Source organism: Macaca nemestrina, chromosome 20 (genome assembly GCF_043159975.1).
Source record: "Macaca nemestrina isolate mMacNem1 chromosome 20, mMacNem.hap1, whole genome shotgun sequence".
NCBI classification, from domain to species: domain Eukaryota; kingdom Metazoa; phylum Chordata; class Mammalia; order Primates; family Cercopithecidae; genus Macaca; species Macaca nemestrina.
In genome coordinates this window covers 54,697,853-54,722,939 of record NC_092144.1, presented here as the reverse complement: position 1 = coordinate 54,722,939, position 25,087 = coordinate 54,697,853, and the positions used below count along the sequence as shown (strand labels likewise).

Here is a 25,087-nt window from a genome sequence, read left to right as displayed (position 1 = left end):
TCTGGGTCTGGGTCTATATACTCTCAAAGACCAACAGCTTGTCTTGCTCATAGAGATTTTTTTAAAAGTAACTTTTATGTATAGAACCTTTACTATGTTCTCCAAGTTTCAGCTCAGATGTCCACTCCTCCAGGAAGCCCTCCCTGCCCCTTCTCCCAAGACCACGTCAAGCTCCTCCTGGAGTTCCCCCAGTCCTGCTCAGTCTGTGATTCCTGCCGGTCTGACTCCAGAGCTTTCGTTTATGACTGGGATCTATATCACAAGCATGATTCCAGCTCATTTAATATTTATTGGCTGCTTATAATGAACTTGGCACTGGGCCTGGTTATTAAGCTCTCAGAAACAAGGAGCTGGTCATTGTTGTTTTTTTCTTATCATTGCTATTGACCATCGTAATCTCAGTTCCCGGTCTCCAGGGTTCCTGGACTTTCCGCTCTCCACGCTGGGCAGGGAAGGAAAGTCAGCCCTGGGGGTGGAGGGCAGAGGTGGGGTCAAAGTTACTTCCCTGCCACCACCCCTGTCTGTCCCGAGAGCGGCAGTCACTACAGTGTGTGTGACTTTGTAGCAGTGGGGGAGAGGAGAGAAGGGAGGTGGAGGGGCTGCAGCTGGAGTGAGGACTGTGTCTGTGTGTGCAAGCCGGGACAACAGACGGCCTGGCACACTGAAGTCAGGTGCTGGGACCCATGGGGCCTGCTGACTTATGGGGACACCACTGGATGGGAATCCTGCTCTCAGGTGAGTGGGGGTGGAGGGGGGTTGTATCCATCTGTCAGTGGTGTGTGTGTATGTGTGTGTGTGTGCATGCGCACACACTCGAAAGAGATGGAGGCAGAGAAAAAAAAAATGGAGACACAGAAACAGAGACAGAAATAAAGACATACAGATATAAAGATAGGGCTGGGCGTGGTGGCTCACATCTGTAATCCCAGCACTTTGGGAGGCTGAGGTGGGCAGATCACTTGAGACCAGGAGTTTGAGACCAGCCTGGAAAACATGGCAAAACCCATGTGTCTACTAAAAATACAAAAATTAGCCGGGTGTGGTGGCAGGCGCCTATAGTCCCAGCTATTTGGGGGGCTGAGGTAGGAGAATCACTTGAACCTTGAACTCGGCAGCGGAGGCTGCAGTGAACCGAGATCACACTACAGCACCCCAGTCTGAGTGACACAGCAAGACCCTGTCTCAAAAAAGAAAGAAAGAAAGAGAGAGAGAGAGAGAAAGAAAGAAAGAAAGAGAGGCCGGGCGCAGTGGCTCAAGCCTGTAATCCCAGCACTTTGGGAGGCCGAGGCGGGCGGATCACAAGGTCAGGAGATCGAGACCATCCTGGCTAACACGGTGAAACCCCGTCTCTACTAAAAAATACAAAAAACTAGCCGGGCGAGGTGGCGGGCGCCTGTAGTCCCAGCTACTCGGGAGGCTGAGGCAGGAGAATGGCGTGAACCCGGGAGGCGGAGGCTGCAGTGAGCTGAGATCCGGCCACTGCACTGCAGCCTGAGTGACAGAGCAAGACTCCGTCTCAAAAAAAAAAAAAAAAAAAAAAAAAAAAGAGAAAGAAAGAAAGAGAAAGATAGAAATAAAGACAGATACAAAAGAGATTGACAGAAGGAGACCTAAACAGAGACCAGAGACAAAGAGAGAGACAAAAATATACGTATATTTGTCAGTGGTGTGTGTGTGTGTACACACTTGAGGAAAGAGAGACAGAGGCAGAGAGAAACAGACACAGAGACAGAGACAGAAACAAATACAGATGCAAGAGACTGACAGAAGGAGACATAAACAGAGACTAGAGACAAGAGAGAAAGCCAAAGTGTGTGTGTGTGTGTGTGTACAGAGAAAGAGAGAGAGAGAGAAAGATGGAGTCAGAGCCATAGAACCAGAGACCCAGGGAGAAAGAGAGAGAGAGAGGGAAATACAGGAAGAAGAGATACACAGGGAGACAGAGACAAAAGGTAAAAAAATAACCTTAGAAATGTTACCAGTGGAGGCCAGGCGCAGTGGCTCATGACTGTAATCCCAGCACTTCGGGGGGCCGAGGTGGGTGGATCACATGGTCAGGAGTTCAAGAACAGCCTGGCCAAGATGGTGAAACACTGTCTCTACTAAATACAAAAATTAACTGGGTGTGGTGGTGGGCACCTGTAATCCCAGCTACTTGGGTGGCTGAGGCAGATAATTGCTTGAACCCGGGAGGCAGAAGTTGCAATGAGCCGAGATTGTGCCATTACACTCCAGCCTGGGTGAGAGTAAAAGTCTGTCTCAAAAAAAAAAAAAAAGAAAGGGAAAGAAAGAGAGAGAGAGAGAGAGAAAGAAAGAAAAGAAAAGAAAAGGAAAGAAAGACCAGTGGGAAAAACAGGGAGGGGCAGAGAGAGATGGAGACAGAGAACAAAGAGACAGGGAGAGAACTGTGTAAAGACACAGACAGAAATAGATTCAGAGACACGGGGAGAGAGGGAGTATCATGGAGATTCAGACAAGCAGATGAGAGATAGGCGGAGGGAGGCTGTGCCAGCCCTGGGTGGCCAGGTCCACGGATCAGGATGGGGATGAATGTGAAATTTCTGCCTAAAAGGCATCTGAGACAAAAGGAAGAAACTAGAATATTTTGACGAAAAAAGTATTTTGGAAGTGAAGACATTATTTTGCAACAGGTCATGTGCAGAGGTGAGGGCTCAGCCCAGCCTTGCTGTGTATCTCTGAGACCAGCTTCTCCTTCTCTGGGCCGGCGCTTCCTGGCTGACCCTGGAAGGTTGCAGGGGCTCCGTAGTCCTGGGAGGCTGAGAGTTATCAGCCGCATCCACAGGTGTCCCTGTGAGTGTTGCCTCTTCCTGATGGGACAAAGGCAGGGCAATGTGAGAAGAAAGCCAGAGGGAAGGGGCCACGGCAGGCTTTCCACGGAGGGAGGCTTCCTGTCTCGGGCGGATATGATGAGGCCCCTATCAATGCTTTCGCTCACATCATTTCACTTATCCTTACGACAGTTAAGTGAGGCTGGAACTGTTACTACCTCCATTTTTCAAATGGGGAAACTGGGGCTCAGATAGGGGATATCACTTGCCCAAATAAATGGCAAAAATGAGATTCAAACCCAGGTGGTCAGGCTCTGAGGCTGTGGGCCTAACCTCTAATAGCATTTGAGGCAGAGAAACCACAGACACGAGAACCCGTCATCAAGACTACCATCATCGTCATCATCGTTGCCATCATGGTGGCTGAATATTTGCTATGAACTCTGTTAAGCATGTCACATTTGATAATCTCACTCAGACTTCACAACCACCAGATAAGCTGAGTTCTACTATTATCTCCATTTTTCAGTTGAAGAAACTGAGCCGCACAAAGAGAAAGTCCCTTACCCATGATAGTAGGGCTAGTAAGTGACAGAGCTCATATTTGTTCCTAAGAGCTCGTGCCCTTATTCACTGACTGGGCAGAGAATGGGGCAGTGTTAGGGCCACATTGGGGCCCTTTTGAGAGGGGCAGAGGGTCTGCGTTAATGGGGCTCTTGGGAGAGATGAGGTCAGTTGCATGTAGCACAGCTGCTGGGGTTGGGCCCCAGCAAAGTCTCATGTTTTGTTTGTTTGTTTGTTTTTGTTTTGAGACAAAGTCTAGCTCTGTCACCCAGGCTGGAGTGCAATGGCACTATCTCGGCTCACCACCACCTCTGCCTCCTGGGTTCAAGAGATTGTCGTGCCTCAGCCTCCCAAGTAGCTGGGTTTACAGGTGCTTGTCACCACACCCGGCTAGTTTTTGTATTTTTTTGTTTGTTTGTTTGTAGAGACGGGGTTTCACCATGTTGACCAGGGTGATCTCAAACTCTTGGCCTCAAGTGATCCGCTCGCCTCGACCTCCCAAAGGGCTGGGATTACAAGCATGAGCCACGGTGTCAGGTCCCATAGTCTCTTGCAGCCTCCGTAGTGGTGTGCAGAATGATCAAATGGAAAACTGGGAACTCATTTTGTGTGTGTGTGTTTGTATTTTTTTTTAAGACAGGATCTTGCTCTGTCACCCAGGCTGGAGTGCAATGGTGCCATCACAGCTCACTGCAGTCTCAAACACCCAGGCTCAAGTGATCCTCCCATTTCAGACTGTAGCTGGGACTACAGATGTACGCCAACACCCCCAGCTAATTTTAAAAAATTTTAGTACAGACAAAGCTTCACTATGTTGCCCAGGCTGGTCTCAAATTCCTTAGCTCAAGTGATCGTCCCACTTCAGCCTCCCAAAGTACTGAGATAACAGGCATGAGCCACCATACCCCGCCAAAAACTGGGAACTTCTGCTATCTTGTTCTCCTTTCCTCCCCATGCAAGTGAAATCTTGCCTAGGGGCACATCAGAGGAAGTACCAAAAGTCAATATTTTTCACCAAGATCACAGTAGAAGTAACTGTTAATCAAGGGCTGGCTCTGTGGCCATCTCTGGGCTGACAGGAGGAATTACAGTGTTGAGAGCGCAGTCTTCAGGGCCTGGCAGGCCAGGTTTTTAGCTTCTGCCATTGATAATACCGTCTTGGTGAGTGACATCACTTCCCTGAGCATCGGTTTTCCTCTGTGTGGAATACAGGGACCATCATGTGGCTCCAGTAGAGGGCACATCATTGGAGATAACACAGTGACTATCAGGCAGCCCAATTAAAGTTTGCCAATATTCATTACCACCCCCACAACAACCCTAGGAAGCAGGTGATAGTACACCAATTTTACGGTTGAGACTGAGGCTCAGAGAGGACAAAAACATGCTGCAGCTGGGCACAGTGGCTCATGCCTGTAATTCCAGCACTTTGGGAGGCTGAGGCAGGCAGATCACATGAGGTCAAGAGTTCGAGACCAGTCTGGCCAATATGGCAAAACCCCGTCTCTACTAAAAACACAAAAATTAGTTAGGCGTGGTGGCCTGTGCCTGTAATCCCAGCTACTTAGGAGGCTGAGGCTGGAGAATCACCTGAACCCAGGAGGTGGAGGTTGCAGCGAGCTGAGATTGTGCCACTGTATGCCAGCCTGGGCGACAGAGCCAGACTCTGCCTCAGGAAACAAAAACACACAAACAAAAACCAACCAACCAAACAAACAAAAAACATGCTGCAGGTCACATAGCTGGTAAGTAATGAGTAGGACTCAGGTCTCCATGGGTGGAATGCCAGCCCTATGACCTCAGAGCTCCCTGTGCTTCTGAAGACCCTAGTCAGGCACCCCCCAACACACCTCTCCCTCCCTGAATGCCTCCTCTCTCCCCTTCTAGCCTCGCTTTGGACCCTATGGAATCCTCCAGCTGCAGCCCAGCTCACCCTTGATGCCAACCCACTTGATGCCACCCAAAGTGAGGATGTTGTTCTGTCTGTGTTTGGGACCCCCAGGACACCCCAGATTCATGGCAGATCCAGAGGTGGGAGCCAGAAAACAAGATGGTCATGTTGATCTCTGCCTCCATGGAGATCCCCCATCCGGGCCTCACACCCAAAGTCCCAAGAGGACGAATCTGATTGGCTCAGCCAGAGTCTGGCAATAACTGGTCCAGTCATCTGTGCCAGGGGTCGGGGTAAAGAGGGAGGGCTGTGACTGTCATGGCTGGGGTGGGCAAAGTTGGCTAAAAAGTGGGTCGGGGGGCTGGGTGCAGTTCCTTATGCCTGTCATTTCCAGCACTTTGGGAGGCTGAGATGGGTGGATTACTTGAGCCCAGGAGTTCGAGACCCACCTGGGCAACATAGGGAGACACCATGTCTACAAAAAAAAAAAAAAAAAATTCACCAGGTATGGTAGTGTACACCTGTAGTCCCAGCTATTTGGGAAGCTGAGGTGGGAGGATTGCTTGAGCCCATGAGGTCAAGGTTGCAGTAACTATGATTGCACCATTGCACTCCAGCCTGGGTGACAGAGCGAAACCCTATATCAATAAAGAAAAAGAGTGGGTAGGGGGCCCTTGCTGGCACCCGTGTCATAAGCTTGATTGTCATTGCAGTTGACATTGATTGACTCCTGGTCAGGTCCCAGACCCTTTGCTTCACTTGCACAATCACTTTGAATGGGACTTGGAGAAGGGAAGTAACTTGCCCAAGATGACGCCTAGAATGAGCAGTAGATCCAGCATTCAAGCCCAGGCATCCAACTCCAGAGTGTCTTCCAGCAATTCCAGTCTAGTCCTGTTTCTCTGGGTCCCCCTGTGACTACATCTTGTTTGTTCTTCCTCTACCTGTGTCTCTGCCTCTGTCTCCCTCACTTGCTTTCAGAGCTGGCCAAGCCTACCATTGCAGTCAGCCCGGGCACTGCCATTGAGCAGAAGGATATGGTGACCTTCTACTGCAACACCAAGGATGTCAACATTACCATCCACTGGGTTTCCAACAACCTCTCCCTCATGTTCCATGAGCGCATGCAGCTGTCCAAGGATGGCAAGAACCTCACCATCCTCGTTGTCCAGCGGGAGGACTCGGGGACTTACCATTGTGAAGCTCGAGATGCCCTTCTGCGCCAGAGCAGCGACCCCATCTTCCTGGACGTGAAGTGTGAGTCCCTTTCCATTCTCTCCAACCCCTCACCAACACTCACTTCCTTAGTGCCTCGTTCAGTCTCACAGCTTGAAATACCATCCAGATGTGGACTTGTCTACCTTTGAACTTCAGATGTATAACTGTTTGACATCTCTACTTGGATTCTACTGGAAACCTCCAACTTAATGTGTCTAAAATTGAGCTCCCAAACCTCAGACGTTTGATCCAAAACCTTGCCTGGATAGGGGTGAGCAAAGAGCATTAGCAGGCTCACTTTATTTATTCATTCATTCATTCATTCATTCATTCATTCATTCATTTTATTTGAGACAAGATCTCACTCTGTTGTCCAGGCTGTTGTGCAGTGGTGCAATCATAGCTCAATGCAGCCTCGACCTCCTGGGCTCAAGCAATCCTCCTGCCTCAGCCTCCCGAGTAGCTGGGACTACAGGCATGAGCCATTGCACCTGGCTAATTTTTAAATTATTTGTAGAGATGGGATCTTGATAGGTTGCCCTGACTGGTCTTAAACTCCTTGCTCCAATCAATCCTCTTGCCTCAGCCTTCCAAAATACAACTCATATATAACACGTACACATACCGTGCAATACCACAGACATACAACACACACTCACACAAAACATAACAGGTGTGAGCCACCTTAACCATTCAGCTGGCACACTTTAGACGTATCTTTCAACCTTGCTTTACCCAGGGATGAGGCTGACATTTCATTTCCATCTGACTACTGCACCTCGTTTGTAATTGATCTAGCCTTTGAGTGGGGAGGAGGGAAATAAAGTATTTATTGATCCGTTAAAGACCTCCATAAGAGACCTGTTGCTGATGCTATTGTTACTGCTGTAATTGTTCCTCTCCTCTCAGATGGTCCTGATCCTGTTGAAATAAAATTGATGTCTGGTGTTGCCAGTGGGGAGGTGGTTGAGGTGATGGAGGGCTCTGACGTGACCTTCTTGGCGGAAACAAAGTCTCACCCACCCTCTGCCTATACCTGGTTTCTCCTTGACTCCATTCTGTCTCACACCACGAGCACATTCACCATCCATGCTGTGTCCAGAGAACATGAGGGCCTGTACAAGTGCTTGGTGTCCAACAGTGCCACCCACCTGTCCCGCCTGGGTACTCTGAAGGTTCAAGTCCTCGGTAAGTCTCCTTTCCTGGTTCCTCTCCTTTGTTCTTCTGAGAGTCAGATGCTGGCCATGTCAGAAGGAACCAAGAGTTCTTAATCCAGGGCCTTTGGATACTGTGTGAGGGAGAAACCCCTGCATGACATTGAGTTGCTTGCATAATGTTTGCGCCGTATTCTAGAGGAAGGGTCCAGGATTGTCATCAGATTTTTGAAGGGATCTTGAACTCTAAAAAAAAACCTTAAGAGGCCGGGCACGGTGGCTCGCGCCTGTAATCCCAGCACTTTGGGAGGCTGAGGCGGGCAGATTATGAGGTCAGGAGATCGAGATCACCCTGGCTAACACAGTGAAACCCCATCTCTACTAAAAATACAAAAAATTAGCCGGGCGTGGTGGCGGGCACCTGTAGTCCCAGCTACTCGGGAGGCTGAGGCAGGAAAATGGCGTGAACCCGGGAGGCGGAGCTTGCAGTGAGCTGAGATCGGGCCACTGCACTTCAGCCTGGGCGACAGAGCAAGACTCTGCCTAAAAAACAAAAAAATCTTAAGAGCCACTGAGCTGCATCAATACCCCAGAGTTTGAGGAGGACCAGGGGGATATCCAATGCAGCTGGTGACTGAGCAGGGCTCCGACCGCAGGGAAGGCTGGGCACACTGGCTCCTTTGCCTGGCCTGGCACATCCTGCAGGAGACCCTGGTGGCTCTCTAGGGGGTGCCCATGATTTGATTCTCTGAAGATGGGGGGAGGTTAACTGTCTACATTTAAAAACACTAACACAACACTCACGTACTCCATACACACACATGCACAGCACACTCACGCACATGTACAATACACACAGTAAACACAACTCATATATAACACGTACACATACTGTGCAATACCACAGACATACAACACACACTCACACAAAACATACACACATATAGCATGCACACAACAGAGGCGTACAACTCACTCATCACAAAGTATATAACACATCAGACATACAACACATACACACAAACCCACAACACATACAAATCCACAGCACATACACACAAACCCACAGCACACACATCCACACAGCATATGCATACAAATCCATAACACATACACACAAACTCACAACACACACGCAAAATGGTCACACATACAACACATATACAACACACATGACATGCAAAACACAGACACACATATCTCACATACATCTACACAACAAACAAGATCACATATACATGACACACTCACATAAAACATATATACACCTAATATGCACTAATGGACACACACAACATATATCATTGACATTCAGCACCCGCTAAACATTACAGCCATTCAACATCAGACACTCAAGATGGACAACATGGAAAACACACCACATACCATACAGTCAACACCCTCAACACATACATACAACAGACACACAATGCACACACAAAATACATACACATACCACATGTAGCACATAGTGCATATGCACACATCACACAACACAAACACATAACACAAACAATACCACAGACACAGAACACACACTCATATACAAAAAAATACACATAACATATACTCACGTACAAAGTGCACATGTGTACCACACACATACTTCATATTCAACACATACACCCAACACACACAAGAAATGCAAAACACACGCGCACCACACTCTCTCCGTATACACAAAACTCATTACATATTCACATGAAAAATCACACAACACACATTCATCCACAAAAGACATACATGTACCCCGCACACCAGTCATATGCAAATCCTATACACATACACACCACCCACAACACACACACACACACACTCCTGGAAAAACTTGTGGGCCCCACAAGGGCAAGAGATGGGGGAAATCTTCCTGAACCTGACCCTGTACCTCCACGTGTTTCCAGAAAAACTGACCACGCCAAGAGTCGTGCCTTCAAGCCTGAACCTTGTGGAGAACGCCAGGTCCGTGGACCTGACCTGCCAAACCGTCAATGAGACTGTGAATGTCCAGTGGTTCGTGAGTGGCCAGCCCCTCCTGCCCAGTGAGCACCTGCAGCTGTCAGCTGGAAACAGGACCCTGATCATCCACGGCCTCCAGCGGAATGACACGGGGCCCTATGCCTGTGAGGTCTGGAACTGGGGCAGCCGGGCCCGGAGTGAGCCCCTTGAGCTGACCATCAACTGTGAGTCAGCCGGGGCCTGGACCTTCCCCTTCTCCCTGCTTCCCTCCTTCTCTTTAAGTTCTTCCTTCCAATCATTCATGCTATGATTATTGAGCTCCTGCTCTGTGCCAGGCATGAATCTGGGCACTGGACAAGGCCAAGCGCCTGCCCTCAGGGGGCTTATGTTCTAGTGGAGAAACCAGACCATAAACAGAGAAGCACGGGATAAGGCTTAGGGACACCACCAGATTTAAGCTTTCCCAGGGTCTCACTGGCCCTTGTCTACGGGGAGGCAAACATAGAAGCCAGGGAGAAGGGGAGTAAGAGGAGCTGTATTTGTCTGGATCCTTGGAGAAGCAGACCCCAAGGTGGGATTAACGGGATTATTCATGCAAGGGTTTTATTAGGGGAAATGCTCCTGTGAGGATAACTAGGGAGGCAGCTGCAGGAAGGTTGGGGAGAGCCATCAGACTGAGAGACTGAGATGCGAGTGTGACCCCAAGTGACAGGGAGAGGGACAGAGACTTGAATAGAAGCACCTGGATAACCATGCAGTTGAAGGAACACCCATCAAGGCTGTTGGGACCTCCCATGTCTCCCAGGAAGGGGCCTGCCTTAGTTTCCTGGATGCACTCAGGTACTGGCAGGGTGCAGCCTGTGGGAGGGCTGGGAGTAGATCTGGGGGCACAGCAATTGGGCCCTTGGTCAATTACATTTCTGCTGTTGGAGGTCTTTGAAGAGCTTCTCCTGGTGGCCACAATGGCAACTGTCCAGTGTTGCAGCTGTCCAGAATGGCCACTGTCGGGTGTTGAGAAGTGGTTGCACTGTGGATGTATTTTGAATATGCTGCTGACTGATATTAGGTGAAAGAGAAAGAAAGGAGTCAAGAATGACTCTAAGGTTTATTGCCTGAGCCACTGAAAGGATGTAGGAGTCATGAACCAAGATGGAGAAGATTGGGGGAGAAGAGCTTTCTGCTGGGAGAGAAAGGAGGGGTGCACTTTTGTACATGCGAAGTAGCAGGGAACGCAGAGGTAGGGGTTAAGTACATGTCTTTGCTCCTCTTTACACTTCTCTGTTGCTCTCTCCTCTTTCCTTCTCAATTCAGTCGTTAAACCAAAAATATATATTTTTTGCTCTCTCTGTGGTAAGCAACATGTTGAGCATTTGATACTTGCCATGATTTTCAGCTTTCACAGCCTGCTGGAGATGGCGAGGTCACTAAGTAGGCAAATAAAACACAGCATGATAAATGGGAACTTGGGGGACAAAGGGAGGGTATGGGGAGCCCAAAGGAAGCCTCCATCTGAGGCATGTTGTGAAGGCTCATCATGAATGGGGATGTCCACCGTGAGAGCTAAAGGATGAGTTGGAGTAGGCTGGTTAGAGCAGAGGCAGAGAAGAGCATTCCAGGCAGAGGGAAGAGGGTGTGCGACGGCTTTGAGGCAAGAGAGAGTGTAACAAGGATGGAATCTCCGAGTGGGATTTAATTCCTGAATGAGAGCAAGAGGTGTGGAAAGGTGGGACCGGAGGGGGTCTGTAAGGATCAAATTGTAAATGGCCTCATCAGCCACAGGCTTTGTCCCAAGGGCACTGGGGAGCCACAGAGGGTTCTGAACACAGGAGGGACAGTGACAATTTAGTACTTAGGAAGACTTCTCTGGCTACTGTGTGGAGGATGAGACTGGAATGGGGAGACCAGGAGGAGCTGGGATGCAGGTGAGGGATCCAAGTGGCCATGAGGTCAGGATAGGGAGAAATGAACAGGTTCAAAGGATGTTTGGGAGGGAGCAGAGAAGGAGTATTCCTCCCCTCCTGGAATATCTCAATTAGCAACCTTTTGCATCCCTTCTAGTGTTTTACATTAATTTAAATAAAGTTTGACTCTTAAACTCTTTTAGGTTTTTTACAAAATAGAGACAGGGTCTTACTATGTTGCCTTGGCTGGTCTTGAACCCCTGAGCTCAAGCGATCTCCCTGCCTCAGCCTCCCAAAGTGCTGGGATTATAAGCATGAGCCATGGCTCCAGGCCCAAACTCTTTTAATTTATATGAGAAATCCAACAACTACTTTCATTTGTTTCCTTCTGGTATGTGGTAGAAGAGAAAAGTGACAATGATCCCCTCTGACATTACAAAGAAAATTTGCACGTGTTTATACCATTGAGAATACACAGGACTAGAAGTTAGGAATTATATGCACGGGACACAGCCACAATTTCCCTCACTCCCCCACTTCCTTCTCCCTCCCTCCCTCCCTTCCTTCCTCCCTTCCTCCCTTCCTCCCTTAGGAATTATATGCACAGGACACAGCCACAATTTCCCTCCCTCCCTTCTTCCCTTCCTCTCTTCCTCCCTCCCTCTCTCCCTCCCTCCGTCCCTCTCCCTCTCTTTCTCTCTTTCTCTCCTTCTTTCTTCCTTCTCACTCTGTCTCCTAGGCCGGAGTGCAGTGGCGCAACCTTGGCTTGCTGGCTTGCTGCAACTTCGGCCTCCCAGGTTCAAGCGATTCTTAGCCACTCTAGTAGCTGCAATTACAGTCATGTGCTACCACATCTAGCTGGTTTTTATTTTTATTTTTCAGTAGTGACATGATTCACCACATTAGTCAGGCTGGTTTTGAACTCCTGGTCTCAGGAGTTCCACTCACATCCACCTACCTCGGCTTCCCAGAGTGCTGGGATTACAGGTGTGAGCCACTGCGCTTGGCCTAGCAACAATTTCTGATGCCCAAGTGACCTAAAACTCTTCTTTGAATTAACTTTTGCAAAGGCAGGGGTTTTCTTTGTTTTGTTTTTTGTTTTTGTTTTCTGAGATGGAATCTTGCTGTCTCACCCAGGCTGAACCGCAATGGCACAATCTCAGCTCACTGCAACCTCCACCTCACAGTTTCAAGCGATTCTCCTGCCTCAGCCTCCCAAGTAGCTGGGACTACAGGTGCCCGCCACCACACCTGGCTAATTTTTTGTATTTTTAGTAGAGACGGGGTTTCACCGTGTTAGCCAGGATGGTCTCGATCTCCTGACCTCGCGATCCACCCACCTCGGCCTCCCAAAGTGCTGGGATTACAGGCGTGAGCCACTGCACCCGGCCCTTGTTTTTGTTTTGATCTCCCCCACCCACAGTGTTGTGGACCACACTGTGCTTGTCAGACAGCTAAGGAGCAAAAGGGAGCAAGTTGTGTTTATTTTACTGAAATTCCAAGGTGAAAGTGAATGGCTCGCTGATGGGGGCCAGGGTGCATCACGTTTGGTTTTACACACAGATGGTCCTGACAAAGTGAACATCACCAGGGAGTCGGCATCGAAGATGGTCAGCACCATCGAGGCAGAGCTAAACTCCAGCCTGACCTTGCAGTGTTGTGCCGAGTCCAAGCCAGGCGCTGAGTATCGCTGGACTCTTGAACACTCCACCTGGGAGCACCTGGGAGAGCAACTGATCATCAGGGCTCTGACCTGGGAACACAACGGGATCTACAACTGCACAGCCTCCAACCCTCTCACCGGCCTGGCCCGCTCCGCTTCAGTCCTGGTCAAGGTGGTAGGTGAGTCTCTCAGGGTTGCCTTCCCCTAGGAACCGAGGGGCCTTTCCTGATGCTGGTCCCAGCCACCTAGTCTACCCCTACCGAGGGCTGGAGTGTGGCAGTCTCTACACTACCTGAGCAGGTTCTCAGTCCACAGCTGTTGAATCCTAACCCCTAATGCTCAGGGGAACATAGGAACTCTACTCCCTGCTATGTTCCCTGGAAAACTCTCCAAGCTGTTCTGAGCCTCAGTTTGTTTGCCTGTAAATTCGGTTTGTGACGTGTATTAGTCCGTTTTCACGCTACTGATAAAGACGTGCCCAAGACTGGGTAATTTATAAAGAAAAAGAGGTTTAACGGACTCACAGTTCCACGTGACTAGGGAGCCCTCACAATCATGGTGGAAGGCGAAAGGCATGTCTTCTTACATGATGGCAGACAAGAGAATGAGAACCAAGCAAAAAGGGAAACCCTTTATGAAACCCTCAGATCTCGTGAGACTTATTCACTACCATAAGAACAATATGGGGGAAACCGCCCCGTGATGAAATTATCTCCCAGAAGGTCCCTCTCACAACACTTGGGAATTATGGGAGCTATAATTCAAGATGAGATTTGGGCGGGGACACAGGCAAATCATATCGTGACGCCTATCTTTCAGTCATTTAGGACAATGAGTCAGAGACATACCCAGTGAGGGAAGGAGTGAGCTATATGGGGAATCAGAAATGATGTTAATAGCAACTGGACATGACTGGCAGGGAGTCCCTGTATCTCTGTCTTTAGTTCTTGAGAAGGCAACAGTGTTACTGTTCACTGGGATTCACATCCTTCTCCAATGCTTATTAGCTGTGTGACTTTGGGCAAGTTACTTACCCTCTCTGGGCCTCTGATTTATTATCTAAAAAACATAATAATTCTGCCTATTTCTTAGGGTTGTTGAAGATTGTTAACATTTGTAAAGTTCTTAGGGCAGTGATTGGCATATTGTATTTGTTAAACAAATAAAATTATTCCTTCTTTTTTTTTTTTTTTTTTTTGAGACAGGGTCTCACTCTGTCACCCAGGCTGGAGTGCAGTGGCAAGATCATGGGTCACTGAAGCCTCAACCTCCCAGTCTGAAGCCATCTTCCCACCTCAGCCTCCTGAGAAGCTGGGACTACAGGTGTGCACCACCACCCCCAGCTAATTTTTTATTTATATTTTTTTGGTAGAGATGGCCTCCCTATGTTGCACAACTCCCGGGCTCAAGTGATCCTCCTGTTTCGGCCTCCCAAAGTGCTAAGATTACAGACTTGAGCCACCACGCTCAGCCTAAAATTGTTGTTTATTGAGCCTGTGCCACATGTCTGAATCCAACTTTCCCATATATAATATCAGCAGACACTTCTTGGGTACTTTCTATCAGTCAGTTTTGAGGTGAGCCTGTTGGTTTCTTCATTGTACAGGAAGGGAAACTGAGATCTATAGACTCAAATCCTGTCATCGAGGTTTAAAACCAGGCTGGCCTCCTCAAGTTGTTCACTAAGCCTAGAACACCATTTATATCAACTTCCAAATTACCTCATTTAATCTTCAGAGCAATCTTGTGGTCTTGGTAAGACCATTTGATGGATGGAGCAACAGAGGCTCAGGGAAGGAAGTGGTGAGTTCAGCTGATGCTCACGGGGATATTGTAGGATTTGAATGAGATCATGTATGAAGGCCTCTTGGTGCTTAGAGCTTGCTTCTATCATCATCATCATCATTATCATCATCATCGCCACCACCATTTGTCAAGCATCTGGTATGTATCAGGCACTGTGCTGGTAGTTTTATACATGATCTTGTTAATCCCTTCAAAAGTCTATAGAGGCCGGGCACAGTGGCTCACGCCTGTAATCTCAGCACTTTGAGAGGGTGAGGCAGGTGGATCACATATTGTCAGGAGTTGAAGACCAGCCTGGGCAACATGGTGAAACCCAATCTCTACTAAAAAATACAAAAATTAGCCGGGCATGGTGGTGGGCGCCTGTATCACACTACTTGGGAGGCTGAGACAGGAGAATCACTTGGGAGGCAGCCAGGTTGCAGTGGTTGCAGAGGAGCCAGAGGTTACAGTGAGCCAAGATCATGCCACTGCACTCCAGCCTGGGTGATAGAGCAAGACTCTGTCTCAAAAAAATTTTTAAAGAGTCTATAGAGTTTGGAATTCTTATTCTTGCTAGAGATACAAAGAAACAGAGGCCGGGCCTGGTGGCTCACGCCTGTAATCCCAGCACTTTGGGAGGCTGAGGCAGGCAGATCACGAGGTCAGGAGATCGAGACCATCCTGGCTAACATGGTGAAACCCTGTCTCTATTAAAAATACAAAAAATTAGCCAGGCGTGGTGGCGGGTGCCTGTAGCCCCAGCTACTTGGGAGGCTGAGGCAGGAAAATGTTGTGAACCTGGGAGGCTGAGCTTGCAGCGAGCCGAGATCGTGCCACTGCACTCCAGCCTGGGGAACAGAGCGAGACTCTGTCTCAAAAAAAAAAAAAAAAAAAAGAAAGAAATGATGATGCAGCCAGGTACGGTGGCTCACACCTGTAATCCCAGCAGTTTGGGAAGTTGAGGTGGGTGGATCACCTGAGGTCAGGAGTTTGAGACCAGCCTGGCCAACATGGTGAAACCCCATCTCTGCTAAAAATACACACACATAAAAATGGCCAGGCATGGCAGTGCACACCTGTAATTCCAGCTACTTGGGAGGGTGAAGTAGGAGAATTGCTTGAACCTGGCAGGTGGAGGTTGCAGTGAGCTGAGATTGCGCCACTGCACTCCAGCCTGGGCAACAGAGCAAGACTCCATCTAAAAAAAAAAAAAAGCGGGGTGGGGGTGCGGGGAAAGAAAAATGGAGGTGCAGAGAATGAAACTAAGAATCCCTGAGGCACCCCAGGAAGTTCCCTCCTGCCCCTCCAAAGCAGAGCTCCTTCCTCACACTCCTGACCCTTGTGGCTGTGTTCTTAATTCCAGTGGCTCGATTTCACCCTTTTGAGAAAGGTTCAGGCAGAAGTGAGATGGGCAATTGGCAGACCTGATTAATGAAAACAATTGCCATTTATTAATCACTTACTATGTGCCAGGTGTCAACATTCATGATTTCATCTCATCTTTGCAAACATCCTGTGCTATTTACAGATGAAGAAATGAGACTCAGAAATGAATTCACTTGTCCACGGTCACACGGACCCAGCGAGTCAAGGGGTTCTAAGTCAAAGCCGGGTTTCTGGTTGCCAAAGCTCTTTTCTCTGGTGTGTGCCTCTTTTCTGGGAGGAAAGAAAGGCAAAGCCATATTTGATCCATTATGCTTATTGGCATTGTCATCATGGCCAACATTTACTGATCACTTTCCATGGTTCCAAACAAACACTATATATATAGAACATGAATACATATATGTTTAATCTTTCCGGAAGTCCTATAAACCCTGTTGTTCTCATTTTACAAAAGAGACAACTGAAGCATAGAGAGGTTAAGTAGCATGCCCAAAGTCACTGCTGAAATTTGGACCCAGAAACTGGATATTTATTTTAGAAATGATGCTGTTAATACCACAGACTGAGGCCAGGTGAAGTGGCTTATGTCTGTAATCCCAGCACTTTGGGAGGCTGAGGCGGATGGATCACTTGAGGTCAGGAGTTCCAGACCAGCCTGGGCAACATGGTGAAACCCCCTCTCTACCAAAGAATAAAACAAATTAGCCTGGCATGGTGGCAGGTACCTGTAGTCCCAGCTACTCGGGGAGGCTGAGGTGGGAGGATCATTTGAACCTGGAGGTTGCAGTGAGCTGAGGTCGCGCCGCTCCACTCCAGTCTGGGTGACACAGCGAGACTCTGTCTGGAAAAAAAAAAAAAGCAAAACCAAAAACCAAGAACCACAATCTGATGCCTCCCAACGACTGGAAAACCAGTGCTCACAAAATGTCAGTAGAGAAAAAGCTGCAAGCTTGGGAATGGGCTGGGGGCAGGGATGAGGGTGTGTCAGGCCTGGGTCTTGATTCTCTCTCCTTGCCCAGGTCCCCAGTCCTCCTCCCTGTCCTCAGGGGCCATTGCTGGTATTGTCATCGGGATCCTGGCTGTCATTGCTGTGGCCTCAGAACTGGGCTATTTTCTCTACATCAGAAATGCCAGACGGTAATACAGGGATACAGGGTGGGGGATGGGGGTGTGGCCAGCAGGGGGCGCGCCTGCCTGGCGTGTTGCTGACCATGGTGCTGAGTCGTGTCTGGCACCTGGGGAATTCAGAGGGCTGGGGGCATTGTCCAAGAATGGACATGGTATACGGACAGAACCTGTGGAGATGGGCAAGGACTAGAGGCACAGAAGAATGAGGGTTTTGGGGTTTCAGGCCCTCAAGGAAAACAGCAGAGGACCCCAGTCATGAGACCTCACAACCCACTCCAAAGGAGGAGCACCCCACAGAGCCCAGTTCTGGTGAGTGACTCTATGGATGATGCCTGGGGCGGGGGTGAGGGCTGGAGAAGAGGCTGGTGCTGGGGGCTCCCAGCTTTGCCACCAGGTCACTGTATGATCAGGGCAAACCCTGCCCACTCTGAGCCTCTGTGTTCCCATCTGGAATATGGATGAGATTGGAGTCAAGCCCTCTAACGGGTTCTGCCTGTTTCAATAGTCATGGCAAAAGCAGGACAACATGCTGGAATGCTCTCCTTTCTCAATCTCAGAAAACTTTGTTAATTGATTGTTGTAGACAGAATGAATCAATCACAACACTCCATCCTGCTGAATCCAAATCCAGCCTCATATCTCAATAGAGTGCCTCGAGTGCCCTCTACTGATGGGTTAGAGTTAACCAAAGACAAAATGAAACATTTGCCATCTCTAGGTCTGGGATTCTGGAAGGACAGGCCTTTTGATATGGAAGGCTTTCTAGAAACTGTCCAATCCAGCCCCATTTTACAGAGAGGAAAACCAAGGCCGTGAGGGATAAAGGGCTAAACCCAGGCTACAGAGGACCCACTGTCAAAACTGGGGCTAGAACTTAGATTTCTCTCCTCATTTGTGTCACCAGACAGCCTTACCTAACCTAGAACTTGACTTCCAGGACATTCCCAGGTCAAGCTCAGTGGAAATACGACAGGGAGTCCTGGGAAGGAAGACTTCTGCACTTCCTTTCTGGGGACAGGGGTCCTGGAAAAACAGCCCCTTGCCCCATATCTCTTTCTAACTCCAGCTCCTGACTGAGATTCACTTTTTCTAGAAAGCCTGAGTCCTGAGTATTGCAACATATCCCAGCTTCAGGGACGGATCAGAGTCGAAAAGGTGAGTGATGCTGCAGAGGGACCCTCCTTGATCTGCCGACCAGGCTGCTGTAGTCTTACTTCTTAGGGTGGGGACTGGCATGATATTTTGAGAAAACCCAGTGCCAGGTTGAGTCTCTCTGCATCTCCTCCTTTGACTTCTCTGAGGATCTTAAGACCCTTCCGAGTTTTTTCATCTCTTCTCCTCGTCTTCTTACTCCTTGACATGACAGTTCCTAGCTTTGAGCCCTCTGGGAATCAGAAGAGCTATAACTGCCTCTGAGGCCAAAGCTATTTCTGAGAATCTCTTGGGGTGCCCCTGTTCCAAGCCCTATGACCTCTCTGCAACTTTGTTTTTCCCCAGATGCAACCACCAGACCTTCCAGAGGAGACCTATGAGGTACATTGGCCCTGCTGGGTTTGGTTAAAGAATCTGTGGAGAAAAGACAGTCTGAGAATTTTATGTGTGATAAGCCTGAGAGATGATCTTGTCTAAAGCTTTCATGGCACAGCACAGGGCCGGGGATGGGAAGAGAGTAGCCTAAGGCCTCACAGGGAGCTGGGTCAGATGCCAAGACCCTGGATCCTCTTTTGTTCCTTCCACCTCCAGGGCTTGGAATTGGACTGCCAGTGAGGTGGTACTGGACCAGCACATGCTGGGGTGAAAAGGAGGCTGGGAGTAAAGGTTGCAGAGCCAGCAGGAAAAAGGAGAGTTCTGGGCCAGGGCAAGGGCCTGGGTTCTAACCCTGCTTCCACCTCTGATTCTCTGCAAGAATCTGAACAGATTCCTTCCACTCTCTGGGTCTCTAACGAGTGTAAGTTGGTACATTCCTGGCAATCTATGACTGTAGGCCCTGCCTGATTTCTCTGCTTACTTGCAGACAAAGCTGCCTTCAGCAAGCCCTGGAGGCAATTCCTTCAGCCCGTGGAAGCCACCACCCAAACCTCTGATGCCCCCACTCAGATTGCTCTCCACTGTGCCAAAAAACACGGAGTCAATCTATGAGGTATGTTTATGCCACACTGAGTCTTTGGACAGGTGGAAATCTGTCATCAATCTGGTTTTTCTTCCCTACTAAAGAGTCTGTAGGATGAACTATAAAGAAAATTTCCCTTTAAAAATCTTCTCAATTCCATCCTACCCATTTCCATCGTGTCATTTTCTAGTTAGTTTTCCTTCATTCCTTTCCAATGCACTCCATTTTATTGCATTCCATGTTCCACTCCACCCATTTCCTTTCTATCCATTTAGCTTTATTCATTTTCTGTATTTCCATATCACTTCACTCTGCCATTTTCTTTCCATCCCATTTGGTTTATTTCCTTTCACTCTATTTCCCCCCATCCTATCTCTTCCCATTCACTCTACTCTATTCCATGCCTTTTCTTTTCTTTTTTTTTTTTTTTTTTTTTTTTTTTTTTTTTGAGACAGGGTCTTGCTCCATCACCCAGACTGGAGTGCAGTGACTCAATCTCTGATCACTGCAACCCCCGCCTCCCAGGTTCAAGGGATTCTCCCACTTCAGCTTCCTGAGTAGCTAGGACTACAGTCTTGAGCCATCACACCCAGCTTATTTTTTTATTTTTTGGTAAAGATGGGGTTTCACCATGTTGGCCAGGCTGGTCTTGAACTCCTGACCTCAATTGATCTGCCCGCCTTGGCCTCCCAAAGTGCTGAGATTACAGGAATGAGCCATCATGTCTGGCTCATTCCATGCCTTTTCATTCCATCCCACTCAGCTCTGTTTGATCCCTTTACACTCCTTTCCATCTCTTTCTTATTTCATTCCTTTTCATTCTTTTCCTTTCTTTCTATTACATTTTATCCATTTTTATTTTTTCTTTTAATTCATTTCAATTCATTTATTTTACATTCCATTACACTCTATTTTATTCCAGCCCACTCAATTCCCATCCCACGACTTTATTTCATTTCCAGTCTTACTCTTCCCATCCCATTTCAGTCCTCTTATTTCCATCCATATATTTAATCCATTTCATCCGTTTTGTTTTCTACTTCTCCATTCCTTCCTAGTCAATGTCCCTATTTACATTCATTTCCATTTGATTGGTTTTCATTTCATTCCACTGCATTCCAGTTCTTATTCTTTATATTCCTTTCCCATTCACTTTTTCTTTTTTCCCATTCCCTTATTTCTTTTCCATTCACTTTCTCTTCTCCATCCCCTCCCCTTTCATTCAATTCTATTTCACTGTTTCCCATTCCTCTCCCTCTGTTCTCTTCAATTCCTTTCCCTTTTCATTTCTCTCCAATCCATCCCACTCTATTCTATTCCATTCCATTCTACTCCATGTTTTCTCACTTCATCCTGTCCCTTTATGCCCTTTATGGCACTTCATTCCCTTGTCTTTATTACTTTCCTTTTGAAGCTTTCCATTTAATTTCTTCTTTTCAAGTCATTCCATTCCACTCCTTTTCACTTCATTTAAGCTCTTTCCATTTCTTTGCAGTCCTTTGCATTTCCTACTCTTTACACCATTGATTTCAGTTTCATTTCATCTCATTATTTTATATTCCATGGCATTCCATTTCATCCCTTTTTTTTTAAATTTTGTTGCTTTATTTTTGTTCTTTAATGTTAGACTTTCCTTCTACTATATTACTTTTCTCCCATTTCCTCTCCATTTCTCTCCCGCTCATTACCTTATTTTATTACTCTCTTTTCTGCTCCATTTGATTTTCCTTTGTTTCTTTCTTTCCACTACAATTTTCCTTTTCATTTAATTTCTTTCATTTGCACTTCTTTGGACATCATGCCATTTTATTTCACTCCATTCTCTGCCTTTAATTTATATTGTATTCCTTTCTGTCCTATTCAGTTTCCCTCCATTTCATTTATGCTTTTGCCATCTCTTTCAGTTACATTCCTAAACAGTCTATTCCTTTTCATTCCCTTCCTTTCCTTTCCAATCTTTCATTTCATTCATGATATTTACTTCCCCACATTTTTCTCATGGGAGATTTGAAGCAGTTTTTCCTGTGGAAGATTTGAAGCAGTTTATATACAACATTACAAAATGGTGTTAAATTAGAAATAGAAATTACAATCAGAAAAAATATTTTTAACAATAGCAAGAAGTCAAGATATGGGTAAAAAGTAAAAAATATATGCTGGGCCTACATGATATCTGCCCCTATATCTCTTATGTGTCTCTAAGCTTCCTGGTAACAATAAAACAGAGAGGTATGATTAGTTACATTATTCAAAAAGAAGAAAACTGGGCCAGGCATGGTGGCTCATGCCTGTAATCCCAGCACTTTGGGAGATGGAGGTGAGCAGATCACTTGAGGTCGGGAGTTCGAGACCAGCCTGGCCAACATGGTGAAACCCTGTCTCTACTGAAAATACAAAAATTAGCTGGGCATGGTGGCAGGCACCTGTAATCCCAGCTACTTGGGAGGCTGAGGCAGGATAATCACTTGAACCTGGGAGGCAGAGGTTGCAGTGAGCTGAGGTCCAGCCACTGTACTCCAGCCTGGGCAACGCAACAAGACCTTGTCTCAGAAAAAAATTAAAAAGAAGAAAACTGTTAGTTCATCCAGGCATAAGCAAAGGTTCCAATAACAAGTTTAGAGCAGTCAAGTGATGGCTCCATAGTTCTAAGGACTAGTAGAATTACTTTAGAGAATGCAAGTGATCTTAACCCTGTCATCAGGACAGCCAGATTACTCCATTTCCAAGAATGGACTTTAGATTCTATATTCTGAACAAGTCAGTGACCAGTCAGAATTTATCCAGAGGAGGAATAAGTGAGAGGCCGGAACACGGGCTCAAATCCATGTCCTACTGACAGGGTTTTATTGGGTTTGGAAAAGAGAAAATTTAGGGACAGAGGACTCCATTATTTTAGTGTCTGACAGGCTTCAGGTAGAGGGATAAATGTGTTCCTTGTTGTTCCAGAGGGCAGATAAATTACCATGGAGGATAAGTAAAAGAGGGGTAGATTTTAGCCTAACAGATGAACTATTCTTGAAAAATGTGAATATCCTGCTGGGCGCGGTGGCTCAAGCCTGTAATCCCAGCACTTTGGGAGGCCGAGATGGGCGGATCACGAGGTCAGGAGATCGAGACCATCCTGGCTAACATGGTGAAACCCCCTCTCTACTAAAAAATACAAAAAACTAGCCGGGCGAGGTGGCGGGCGCCTGTAGTCCCAGCTACTCGGGAGGCTGAGGCAGGAGAATGGCGTAAACCCGGGAGGCGGAGCTTGCAGTGAGCTGAGATCCGGCCACTGCACTCCAGCCCGGGCGACAGAGCGAGACTCCGTCTAAAAAAAAAAAAAGAAAGAAAAAAGAAAAATGTGAATATCCTATATACCTTTGTATTTTTTTGAGACAAGGTATTGCTCTTTCGCTCAGCTTGTGTGCAGTAGTGTGATCATGGCCAACTGCAGCCTCAGATTCCTGGGCTCAAGCAATCATTCCACCTTGGCCTCCCAGAGTGTTGGGATTAAGATGCAAGCCATTGCACCTGGCTGAATGTTTCATATATTAATATCTTAGTCAAGAATTTTTAATGTTAAGAACATTAAACCCTTTGAATATAGTTTGAATGGGGATTAATTGAGAGAACACTGAGAAATATCAGATAACTCAATTTCAGAAATTACTCCTGGGCCTCTTGGCAACTCGAATGCCACAAAGAAGCTGTTTCTCTCTTATTACGCAGTTTCTCATTTTCACTAATCTATGAATTCATTTCATTCTCTCAATTCAGACTGACTTTCTATGTAAGTCACTGGTCATTGCTTCTCTATAACTTCAGAGTATATATAATAACATCTGCTGCCCTTCAAGCATTTCTAGGTTCAAATTCTCCATAGGAGAATCAGATTGGTTCAGGCCACGGTATCATGTTTAGGTTTGTCAGCTCTGTAATCAGCTTTGAACTGGTAAAACCTTAGCCACCTGAGTCCCTCTCTTCACCAGTGTCTGTGTAGGGGAGCCATGTTTGTTTCCTATTATTAGTAGGGCAAAAGGTCTTCCCAGAAATCCCACTCAGTAAGCTTCCTCTTATATCTCAGCCAGAATAAGGTCATATGGTGCTCCTTGCAGCAACAGAGGCTGAGAAAGTGATACATTAACATTCCCAGTCTCTTCAATAGAAGCAAGCGAGGGAGGTGGTGTGGGGAAGAATGCTAGGTCAGTCAACTCAGTGTCTGCTACATTCTGAAGGGATTAGAAGGAGCAAACCATGCAAACAGTGTGGAGAGAAACAGTCCAACTTGAGAGGCATCAGGAGAAAAGGCCCAGAAGTGGGTGTAGAGTTATCCGTTGCTGTATAATGAATTACCACAGACTTTGCAGCTTAAAATAACATGAATTTGTTATCTCACAGTTTCCGTGGGTCAGGAGTTCAGGCATTGCTTAGACAGCTCTTCTGCAAGGCTATATAATCAAGGTGTCAGTCAAAGCCTGGTCTCATCTGAGGCTCAACTGGGGATGGATCCACTTCCAAGTTCACGTGGTTATTAGCAGCATTCAGTTCCTTGCAGGCTGTCATAATGAGGGCCTCAGTTTCTTACTGTCAGCTGGAGGTCATCCTCAGTTCTTTGCCATGTGGCCCTCTCCATAGGCAGTTCACAACATTGCATCTTGTTTCTTCAAAGCCAAGACAGAAGTCATAATCTTGTGTAACAGAATCACATACATGCAATCATGCATATCCTACCACCTTTGCCATATTCTATTGGTTAGATGCAAGGTTAGATGCAGGTCTTGCCCTCAAGGTGAGGAGATTACATAGAGGAATGAATACCAGGAAGCAGGGATTATGGGGACCATTTTAGAGTCTGTTTACCACAGTGGGGAAGTACATGGGCCATTCCAGGAACAGAGAGGTGTCAGTGTTACTAAAGTGTGATGAGAATGGAGGAAGATTTCTGGAATTTCCAAAGAAAGGAAAGTACCAGGCTGTTTGGGCCACAGACTACAGTGAGTAGACTGGGAGGGTCCACCTAGCAAATGGAGCTCACATTTTCTTTTTGTTTAACAGGAGCTTGTGAATCCAGAGCCCAACACTTACGTCCAAATCAACTCCTTGGTTTAACGGAAGCAGAGCTCTTTTTCTCCAGGAGTCCTAGAGAAACCATGCTCGATCATGTATTTAATGATATTTATTAAGTACATATTATAAGCCAGTCATTCTCTGTCATCTCTGTATACCTTGTGATGTTCTATTGCAATGGGTTGGTCAGGCCCTAGCTCCCACAGAATCTTAGATTTTGACTCATATTTTTTTTTTCAAAGCAATGGTAATGGTAAAAATGACAGCCCGTGGATCTAGAGTTAGAGGGCCGAGGTTTGAGACTGAACAGCATAGGATATCATAGTTGCAGGTTGAGGTTGAGCAAACACCGTTGGTGGACATAGACTCCAGGGAGAAGAGTAAGTCTGAGTCAGCCAGAGAGGAGCAGGTGACAAAGGCAGGGGTCAGAGAAGAAGTGGCTTTTCAAATCATGGCAGAAGATAAGGAACAAGGAGCTCTTAAGAAA

At 47.1% G+C, this 25,087-nt stretch overlaps 1 protein-coding gene across 1 annotated transcript; it reads left to right on the top strand.

The window, feature by feature from the left end:
• The first annotated feature begins 610 nt into the window (after positions 1–610).
• On the top strand, positions 611–24,799 carry LOC105478509 (CEA cell adhesion molecule 20). The gene is made up of 12 exons (XM_011735891.3): positions 611–735; positions 5,241–5,384; positions 6,226–6,501; positions 7,372–7,650; positions 9,518–9,796; positions 13,037–13,315; positions 17,330–17,447; positions 17,662–17,747; positions 18,532–18,593; positions 18,936–18,971; positions 19,453–19,578; positions 24,589–24,799. The coding sequence occupies exons 1-12, from the start codon at positions 684–686 to the stop codon at positions 24,640–24,642; spliced, it is 1,791 nt and encodes a 596-aa protein (XP_011734193.2). The 5' UTR covers positions 611–683; the 3' UTR covers positions 24,643–24,799.
• The last annotated feature ends 288 nt before the right edge of the window (positions 24,800–25,087 follow it).